General features: G+C 40.4%; 1 protein-coding gene across 2 annotated transcripts in view; it reads left to right on the forward strand.

The window, feature by feature from the left end:
• LOC311241720 (rho guanine nucleotide exchange factor 17-like) overlaps positions 1-3183 on the forward strand; it is a 107269-nt gene extending 104086 nt beyond the window's left edge. For both annotated transcript variants that reach the window (XM_084330601.1, XM_084330602.1), the window contains exon 20: positions 222-3183. In XM_084330601.1, coding sequence (XP_084186727.1) covers positions 222-439 — 218 coding nt within the window. In that variant the 3' untranslated portion in view covers positions 440-3183. The remainder of the gene's footprint in view (positions 1-221) is intronic.
• Positions 3184-11687: the final 8504 nt, after the last annotated feature.

Below are 11687 nucleotides of genomic sequence, written 5' to 3' on the forward strand. Positions count from 1 at the left end.
ACACATAAAAACATATGTGTTTAGGAGCAAAATTCTAACAAAAACATCTTAGACATTGTAACTTTAAGGAGTTACCATTGTTCCATGAAATTCTGATTCCAGTAGACTAAAATATGATGTCCTGGTTTGTGTTTGTGTGTGTCAACAGTATACACAATATTTAATAACGTTTGTGTGTATTCTAACCATCTATATTTACTTCCACCCACTCATGTCATAAGGTAACCAATCCCAGAGCGGCATCACGGTTGCCGGGGGCAACGGGAGCCTTCAGAGGCGGGACTCTGCTCGCCGCCGAGTCTCCATCCACCTTTCCCCCAAGACCAATCAACTGGTCATCTCCGGGGGCGATGGCTACGAGGACTTTAGATTGACCAATAGCAGCGAGACGGTGGGGCGGGACGACAGCACCAACCACCTATTGCTGTGGAGGGTCTGATTGACGGGCGAACGTCCAATCTGTGGGACTTATTTGACTGAAACCCAGCCCCACCCCTCTCGGCTGAACTCTGAACACAAGCCTGTCCTCCTCTGTTCTGCAGACTCCGCCCCTCTTGTGTTTTTTTTATATTCTTCTTGGTCAGCCCTGCTTCTATGTGCATGGATGTCAAAGCCCCTCCCCTCTCAAGGACTGACCAACTAACAGTCGCTACTTTTAGTATGTTTCTGATTAGAGGTAGTGTGTGTGCGTGTGTGTTGTTATTGGCCAAGTTTGTGTGTGTGTCTGTGTGTGAATTAGTTGTTTTTCTGGATGTAAACTCTGTGATATTAGTACTGCTTGGAGTCAGCAGACTGACATGTCGTGAATATCAAGTCTACTGAGAGAGAGAGAGACAGGGAGACAAGGAGGGGGACATATTGAAACTTTAATGACACAACAGAGGGAGGGGAGAGATGGAGGGAGGGACGCACAGTGAGGAGAGGAGACCAGAAGAGACAACTGCTCCACTCCCATCTTACAGAAGAGAAGAAGGAGGAGAGGAGTGAAGGAAGGAACATAATGTTGTATACTCTAGCACTCTATAAGACACACAGTCAATATATTAATATATATCTATGGAAGAAAACAGAGTGAATCATTATGATGTAAGCCCACTATGATGTCACACGCTTCTGATGTCTAGAGGAGGAGGGAAAGGATGGTAGGAGAGGAGAGGGAAAGGAGAGAAGGTGAGAGTAGTAGATCTCAGATCTAACAACAGATCTGAGATCAGATCTACCCAGTCCTATTTCTACTGTACTAATAGAGGAATGACACAGTGGCTGCTCCCCAGTCAGTGGATATGATCCTGCATTAGTGCTACAGTTTATGGTAACATTACATTAGTACTACATGGGCAACCATGGTAACATTAGTACTACAGTGGTAGCCATGGTACCATTAGTACTACAGTGGTGGTCATGGTAACATTAATACTACAGTGGTGGTCATGGTAACATTAATACTACATTGGTAGTCATGGTAACAGTACTACAGTGGTAGTCATAGTACCATTACATTAGTACTACAGTGGTAGTCATGGTAACATTATATTAGTACTACAGTGGTAAGCATGGTAACATTAGTACTGCAGTGGTAACATTACATTAGAACTACAGTGGTAGTCATGGTAACATTACATTAGAACTACAGTGGTAGTCATGGTAACATTACATTAGAACTACAGTGGTAGTCATGGTAATATTAGTACTACAATGGTAGTCATGGTAACATTACATTAGTACAACAGTGGTAGCCATGGTAACATTAGTACCGTGGTAGCCATGTTAACATTAATACTACAATGGTAGCCGTGGTAACATTGCATTAGTACTACAGTGATAGTCATGGTAACATTAGTACTACAGTGGTAGCCATGGTAACATTAGTACTACAGTGGTAGCCATGGTAACATTAGTACTACAGTGGTAGCCATGGTAACATTACATTAGTACTACAGTGGTAGTCATGGTAACATTACATTAGTACTACAGTGTAATGGTAACATTAGTACTACAGTGGTAGTCATAGTAACATTACATTAGTACTACAGTGTAATGGTAACATTAGTACTACAGTGGTAGTCATAGTAACATTACATTAGTACTACAGTAACATGTAATCATGTTAACATTAGTACTACAGTCTGCATGGTAACATTACATTAGTACTACAGTGGTAGTCATGGTAATATTACATTAGTACTACAGTGGTAGTCATGGTAATATTACATTAGTACTACAGTGGTAGTCATGGTAATATTACATTAGTACTACAGTGGTAGTCATGGTAATATTACATTAGTACTACAGTGGTAGTCATGGTAATATTACATTAGAACTACAGTGGTAGTCATGGTAATATTACATTAGTGCTACCTCACATACACACACTTCTACTGTCTGCACATTCTTAACTCGTTTAATCAACACAACACAGTCTTACTCTTCCGTACATAAACATATATTTTTTATTTGCTGCTACAGTGGTTATGGTAACATTAGTACTACAGTGGCAACCACTGTAACATTAGTACTGCAGTGGTAGTCATGGTAACATTGCATTAGAACTACAGTGGTAATCATCGTAACATTAGTACTACAGTGGTAACCATGGTTGCATCAGTACTACAGTGGTAGCCATGATAACATTACATTAGTACCACAGTTGTAGTCATTGTAACATTAGTACTACAGTGGTAGTCATGGTAACATTAGTACTACAGTGGTAGCCATGGCAACATTAGTACTGCAGTGGTAGTCATGGTAACATTAATACTAGAGTGGTAGTCATGGTAACACTACATTAGTACTACAGTGGTAATCATGATAATAATACATTAGTATTACAGTGGTAGACATGGCAACATTAGTACTACCTCACTCACTCACACACACACACACACACACACTTATACTGTCTGCACATTCTTCACTCATTTAATCAACACAACACAGTCTTACTCTTCTTCCTCACATAAACATGTATTTTCTTTTTTTTTAAATGTATATCTTTATTTTATATCAGTAAAGCATGATATGAAACAAGCTGAATGGCTCCCAGTTGTTGAGTTGAGTTAACATCTTTCAGAGAACAAGACTTGTGAACGGGCTGAGCAGAGGCTCATATCTCCAGAGGTCTCCATTTAATGGACCTGTCTCAAACCCTGCCCCTTTTCTTGATCCTCCAATCACAACTGTCGCTTACCTCGGACAAACCAAGTTTGTCCGAGGTAAGCGACAGTTGTGATTGGAGGATCAAGAAAAGGGGCAGGGTTTGAGACAGGTCCATTCCTCTACTTCCTGGAACAGGGCTAGGATTAGAAGAAGAGGGTGGGTCAGTGTTGTCACGGCAACGTTCCAAAATGGCTTTCCCTGTTACCACAGGGAGATAGATTGCGTTGTAAGAAGTAACGTTGTGAAAATGTTGGGACTGTGACCTCATCCTCTTCTCCTCCTGGGAGGCTGTGGGAACCGTTAGGCTGGTCTGAGAGGAGGTTCTGGTTTTGTAGCAGAGATGACTTTTTCTAACCTATTTATGGGTTTAATTTTTGTTTGTTTTTACAGCACTTAATTTATAGATTATTGTTGGTGTCAAACTCTGTTCAGTGAAAATCTTCACACAATCACTATAGCTGCAGTAATGAAGGTGTGTGTGGTGTGTGTGTGAGAGAGAGAGAGAGTGAGAGAGAGAGAGAGAGAGAGAGAGAGAGAGAGAGAGAGAGAGATGCGCTGATCTCCAGCATGTGCCTTCAGAAGACTACAGGTTAAGGTGTCTCTCTCGCATAGCCTACACACAGCTGTTCAGTCACAATTGTGTGTCCTCAGGCTTGGAAGTTAAGTGGTGATTGTATCGGATCCTTACTAGTGCAGAAAACCTACACACACACCACCACCAGCCACCTGGGAGGTTCACCTTAGCTTTCCCCTTCCAAATGTATTAGCATTAGGCTACTAACTGTCCCACTGTGAGCTAATGGCAGGGGCTAACGGCTAATAGGCTGCTGATAGCTTGGTAGCCTGCTCTCTGTGTCTGTGTGTTACTGTAAGTGTCTGTATCTGCTAAAAGCTGGTTTTGCCCGGCTGTATCACGTGTTGTTGAACCATTCTGAAGGCCACGGCTGAATTCCAATCAGCTTAGGGGAGAGGATGAGACATTTTCAACATGTTCTTGTTAATGCAGTTGGAATCTTCCTGGCGAGTGTCCCTGGAACATAATGTACCTCTCTGGCTGACTGCATATGAAACATGAACCATTCTGACATCAGGACGACTGTAGAAACATGTTCCATTCTGACATCAGGACGACTGTAGAAACATGTACCATTCTGACATCAGGACGACTGTAGAAACATGTTCCATTCTGACATCAGGACGACTGTAGAAACATGTACCATTCTGACATCAGGACGACTGTAGAAACATGTACCATTCTGACATCAGGACGACTGTAGAAACATGTACCATTCTGACATCAGGACGACTGTAGAAACATGTTCCATTCTGACATCAGGACGACTGTAGAAACATGTACCATTCTGACATCAGGACGACTGTAGAAACATGTACCATTCTGACATCAGGACGACTGTAGAAACATGTACCATTCTGACATCAGGACGACTGTAGAAACATATACGTATCTGGCTGAAGGAACCAGGGTGAAGCTGACTGGTTGGAATTCAGCCTGTTCTTCTGGATGTTAAAGAGAAGAGGGTGTTTAGATGGCCGTCATCTTCTCTGTTCTCTGCCTGTGCTACTGCCTCCATGACACGGGTTCTTAAGCTATGGGTGGGGATTTCGGTTGAGTCACAGCTGTATTTTTGGTGGGTCCCCACATGACTTAAGAGTGACCTGTCAAATAGTTGTGAATATTCTTTGTTAACATCATCTTGTAGGCAGAACTCTGCTTCCACGTCCAAAATGTGCACAACATCCTTTCGTTGAAATAATAGAATTAGCTCAACATGCGAAATAGGCACATCATTCTGTGATGTCTCCATAGTTCTCATTATCTGCTTCAGTCAGCATTAGAGCTGGTCAGGATCTCTGATGTTTAACGTCCTTACGTACCAGATTAGACTATTATTACACTCCGCTGTCTTTCCACAGGAGAGACTCCAGGGACATTCTGGTTTGTCGGACATCACAGGGTTTTGTCCAGACTGTCCCTGGAGACTTCCAAAACCAGAATTGCACACGCATCCCAATCACATCACTGTTTCCAAACAGTAGAAGGGCCCATAGGACCACTACTGAGCTGTTTGCCGTCAAACTAAAGGTCTAGAATAAGAAAAGTATGTTTTAACTTTTCAAACAACTGAGGTTTTACATCTCACTACCCAAAAACTGCAGCTTTCATTCATCTGTATAACTATATTTAAAATGTAGCATTGCAAGAACCTTGTTCAGAATGACTCTCCTCCTTGTGGCTTCATTTCAATAATTAGGTTGTGGGGTCAGATGGAAATGGGAAGGTTTTACCTTAAAGGATGCTGGATGCTAAGTTGACCTGCCATACAGAAGAACTGCAGTTGTATTTTATATTCTGTATTGAATTAACTGAACAATGAATTAACTGCAAACCCTGGACACCATTATATTCTTCACACACTGTGTTGGAGATATGAAGTAAAAACAACTCGTTATTGAGAGAATTCAGCATGTTATTGTAGCATTGTGCCGATCACTCAAATGTTTTATTTTGCTTCTTTTCCATCACACCACATCAGTCACTTGTAAGTAACCTCTTATTGACCGTATGTGAACGTAGTCTTTATTGTTGTCATGTAAATATTGGTATATATTGCCTGTATTCTGTAAATACTGCACCCCATGCTCCTGACTTGTTGATATGAATCTAATGGCATATTTTTATATACTTGTGGAAGGTTTGTTTTCCCCTCTGGCATGTGCTGTCAGTCATGTTTAAATTATAACTGTCACAACCTTTCAGAAGGAGAAGATGATGTAGCTGTTCTGTTGTGTCACTGTGGGGTTTCTCTCTGTAATTAAAGCAGCTACCAGGTGTCCGTGTGTCTGTCTCTGTTTGGATCTCATAACTTTATAGATACAACAGTTTGTAAATAATGATTAAAGGAACACGCCAGCATTATGGGAAATGCACTTACCATCTTCTCCAGAGTCTCCAAGATAGATGCCAATTTCCTCTCTGTGCGTTCAGTAGAAAACTATCCAGCTACTAGCCTAGCTTAGCACAAATTAATGGAAGCAGATATGCACCACTAACTCCAGGACAGGTGTTTTTGGCCATCAGTTAGGCTAGCTGGTCCATATCCACTTCCATTAATTTGTGCTAAGCTAGGCTAGCTTGCCTTGCAGTCAGATAGCGTTCTACTGAACACAGAGAAGAAATTAGCATCTAGCTTCATATCTGACTCTGGAGAAGATGGCAAGCACATTTCCCATAATGTTGACATGTTCCTTTAAGTACCTAGGAACTAACAAATATGGCCAAGCTGCATGAATACAGACCATTCAGGACATCCACACGACAACCAGTCTCGCTCTCACACACACTCACACACATACTCGGATACATGCACACATATTCACAAGTGCCCCCATTCCCCTCAAATCTAACTTTGTATTACCCACACATATCATTCAAACATCCCCCCACTCCTGTCAAACAAATGAATGGGGATACACAGCCCACCATAGAGACAGTAGCAGCTCTTGTCTCTAGAATGAGATACACAGCCCATAGACTAGCAGCTCTTGTCTCTCTATAATGAGAGGTTGATAGTGAGAGTCATTGAGCCCCTCAGCCAGCTAGGGTGATGGTGACTGGAGGAGTGTGAATGCTCTTGTATGGTTGTAGAAGGCCTCTGGTCCAGATGTAGATGGTTCTATCATATTCAGGGTTCCCACGACCTGGAGACCTGGATGGAAAACACATGGAAAGGAGACGGCTGGTCAAATGTTGTGGGAAACTCTGGAAACTCTTAATGTTACATGCTCTTACGATGCCCCCTCCCCTGCCTATTGAACTTGACATCATGGTGGATGATTAATAATAATAATAATCTTCATTTATATAGCACCTTTCATACACGGAGTGCAACTCAAAGTGCTTAACAGAGACACGTCTTCTTTAAACAAGTCAAGAAGAAACAACACAATAAGTCAAGAAAAAACAAGAATACCATAAGGTCTAAAAAATTATAATAAACTCAAAATAAATAAATGAATACATGCATTCTGATTATTTCTGGGAGCCGGCTCAGCATGAGCAAAATATACATTGTGTATTACGTTTAGTTTTCGCCTATCTAGTTTATAGTTATAGTTTATATTTATAGCTATAGTTATAGTTTGTATAGATAGAAATATATGTTGTGTACCATGATTACAAACTATTACTATGGTTGAGGAACCGGGGAAAACAAGCATCTCAAATTTTTTCTGAATGTATACATAATGAACATAAACTAACAACAGACTTCTGTAATGCAATGTTTAGTTTTGGTCTCTGGCCCCTTATAAACAAACCCCGTAGGATAACTAAAGATAGTGCCACACTTATTGATAACATCTTTACGAATGTTCATGGCCAAGCAACAAGTGGTTTGTTTTTAAGTGATATCAGTGATCATCTTCCTATTTTTGTGATATTACATAATTTAAAGGTAAAATGTTCAAATGTGAACCTTCTTGTAAATTTGTAAGAATTAGGACACCAGAAAGAATGGAGGCCTTAAAGATGGACCTTACAAACTACAACTGGGATGAGGTGTATGTTGACGATCCAAATCAGGCATATGATGCTTTTTTGTTGACGTTCACAGAGCTATACAACAAACACTGTCCTATTAGAAAGAGCTTGGTGAAGGATAAATATAAAGGAAAGCCATGGATGACTAAAGCCATGCAAAGGGCGTGCAAAAAGAAAAACGTACTTTACAAGAAATATTTACAACTGAGAACCAGTAAAAGCGAAGAAAAATATAAGCTGTATAAGAATAAACTGACTTCCATTATGAGAGTACAGAAGAAGGAATACTACAATAAAATATTAGAGGACGGTGCAAATAATATACAAAGGACCTGGAAAATAATCAATCATATTATTCGGAATAGAGGTTATAAATCTGAATTTCCAAGTTATTTTCTAAATAGCTCTGATGCTAAAGTGGACAATGTAAAAAGCATCGTTGAAGATTTCAATGACTACTTTGTGGGTGTTGGAACTACTTTGGCCAGCAAAATTGTTGTGCCTGAGGATAAAAAAGATATGTTTAATAATCTGATTAATGGTAATATCAGTTCTATGTTCCTTTGTGGGGTAAATTAAATTGATATAATTGAAATTGTAAGTAAATTAAAAAACAAAACATCAACTGATATAAACTCCATTGACATGGTAATTATTAAAGAAGTAATTGAGTCTATTGTAAAAAATATATGCAATCTGTCTTTTCAAAGAGGTGTTTTTCCTAATAATATGAAATCAGCAAAGGTAATACCAATATTTAAAAATGGAGATAAGCATCAAATGAACAATTATAGACCAGTGTCTCTACTTCCTCAATTTTCAAAAATATTAGAGAAATTATTTGTGAAACAACTTGACAAATACAAAATACTGAGTGAACACCAGTATGGGTTTAGGGAAAATAGAACTACTACATATGCAGTGATGGAGATGGTAGAAGAAATAACTAAAGCAGTTGACAATGATGAGTGTTCTATTGGTATTTATATTGACCTACAGAAGGCTTTTGATACAATAGATCACAGCATATTAGTGAGAAAACTGGACAAGTATGGGATACGAGGTATAGCTAACTCTTGGCTGAAGAGCTACTTGGAAAACAGACAGCAATGTGTGCAAATTAATGACACTGTGTCAGGATTTAGGAAGGTCACCTGTGGAGTACCCCAGGGATCTGTGATAGGTCAAAATAATAAAATCTTTTTTTTATATATATATTTTTTTATTATTTTTTAAACATACACAGAAACATAACAACATAAAATTAGATATACAAGCATTAATTAACAGTACACATCCAATGAAATCACCATTTAAATAAATGTATTATACGAGATATACACCTAATACTTGTTATCTAATACCCTACACACATATGCTCTCGCTCGCTTCCCCCCCCCCCGGACCCCCACTTGGATAATTATTATTTATTATTATTTATAATTATTATTACTTGGATCCATTATCATTCGCTCCTACCCAGGCACTACAATTCATATGCTAGCCTTTATTCTCTCCACCACTTCTAACCACATTGCAATTTTGGATTCACTGACACCCAAAATTCTTGCTGTAGATATTTCTAGATAAATCACATCGAGATATGTAAGAATCCAAACCTTCCGGCAAATTTTTTCCGGTTGAAACCATTGTGATGCTATCAGCTTTTTAGCCGCTGTGATACCAGATAAAACTAATCTCTTTAGCTGTATAGGGACTGCAAACTCAAAAACATCATTCAACAGCAATACAGAGGGGTGTACAGGTATATTCAGAATTAAGAAATTTGATAATTGCTGGGACACTTCTTTCCAGAATATCTTAACTGGTGGGCAATCCCAGTATACATGTGCATAAATGTACCCTCATCCCCATTTGTACATAAGGAGCATCTGGAGTCTTGTTTAAGTCCCATTCTGTTCAATCTTATAGGAGTCAGGTATGTCCTATGAATATAGTTAAGATTGATTTGTTGATGGTCCGGGTTACGTGACGCAAGTCGAACGTTTGCCCAGGCTTCTTGCCAATCAAAATTTATTTCCAGGTCTGGTATATCCCTCCTCCAGACTGAGTCTAGGTGGAGGATTCCATACGAGGACGTTAGTAATTGATGATAAAAATCTGATACAAAACCTCTCGATGTCTCTCTTTCATAGAAGAATTTGTGGTATCTGTGGTGTTCAATTGGTATCCTTAATGGGACTCCATGAGCCTTCAAACATAACAATAACTGTGCGTAAAAATAATATGTGGAACTGGTGAGATACATTTTTTTATGTATTTCTTCATATCTACAAAAACCCTGTTTGTTGAAAACGTCTCCTAATGTGTGTATGCCCTGCTTTTCCCATTTAGGGTATCTTATAAGTCGTTTCCCAATCAGGAGTGCATTGTTATTGAATAGGGGAGTATGACTATGCCATTTATGTGGGTTAGAATATTTTTTTTGTGTTTCACGCCATATCCGGATCGCATGAGTAATAATGGGGCCAAATTTCAATTCGCATTGCTTAATTGATAATTTGGTGTATACTATGTCCTGCAGTCTATGTGGTGCTACTATATTTACTTCTAAATTTCTCCAGGATACTGATGCTTGGGGATCAAACCAGGTTGTCAGTGGTCTTAAAGCGGAGATGAAGCAGTGCGATAAATACATATTCATAGCATCACATTAGTATTTAGATAAGCCACAGAAGAAGTCACGTTATAAAAATAAGCAGTTTCTAAGAAAAAACGATTTGTTGTGTACATTTCTGAAGCATTTAGCATTATGGGCGCGGCCATTTTGTTGCTGACGTCATACCGTGGCTTGGGTGTATACACTCTGGTTAGCTGCCTATATTGAATGGGTCAGTCAGCAAATAAAATGTTGCCTACAAAACAACGGGACCGCGGTGGTTCTGTTTGTATTGCTCCTGGCTGTTCAAACTAATTTTACCATGTGAGAGAGAGGAAAGTTGGTTAATTTCCACAAACTACCAGTGAAAAAAACAGTGTTGTTGACATGTTGGCTCGGGCTGCCTGCACCCAGACGGCGCGACCAGCCTGTTGGACAGGGAAGGAGGATCTGCAGCGAACACTTCATTGCCTCGGATTATGTTGTTGGGGTGGGATGTTTGTCCAGAAGACCACTAATCAGCTGAAGCCGGACGCGGTTCCCTCGGTCTTCGACAGACAGACCGGCGTTAGCTCTCGGGGCCCGGCGTTAGCTCTCGCTAGCTAGCGTTAGCAACCGGAGCGTCGCGGAGCATTCAGCCTGCTGGCTACACAGCTTGTGTAGCCAGCAGGCTGAATGCTCCGCGACGCTGGTTGAAGTGGGTCTAGGTAGCCAGCAGGCTGAATGCTCCGCGACGCTGGTTGAAGTGGGTCTAGGTAGCCAGCAGGCTGAATGCTGGCAATGCGGTTGTTCATTCACCGGCTTCAGTGCGCCGCCCGCGGCTTGACTCGGTTCAGCGTTCACCCTGATGTAAAGTAGCGATTTTTATTGTTTTGTCATGACAACCCAATTACATAATCCAACATATGTGTAAAGAAACAACATATTCCAGTTAACGGAATATTTTTTAATGATTCATTACGGTATAAATTAGGTTAACTGGAGCCAGCGGGGCAATGCGGTTGTTCATTCACCGGCTTCAGTGCGCCGCCCGCGGCTTGACTCGGTTCAGCGTTCACCCTGATGTAAAGTAGCGATTTTTATTGTTTTGTCATGACAACCCAATTACATAATCCAACATATGTGTAAAGAAACAACATATTCCAGTTAACGGAATATTTTTTAATGATTCATTACGGTATAAATTAGGTTAACTGGAGCCAGTTTTTGTCATGACAACCCAATTGCTAACGCTAGCTAGCGAGAGCTAACGCCTGGCCCCGGCTGGTGCCAACTAGCTAGCGATCGCTCCCGAGAGCTAACGCCGGTCTGTCTGTCGAAGACCGAGGGAACCGCGTCCGGCTTCAGCTG

The sequence above is a fragment of the Notolepis coatsorum genome (genome assembly GCF_963971535.1).
Source record: "Notolepis coatsorum genome assembly, chromosome: 1".
In the NCBI taxonomy this organism is placed as follows: Eukaryota; Metazoa; Chordata; class Actinopteri; order Aulopiformes; family Paralepididae; genus Notolepis; species Notolepis coatsorum.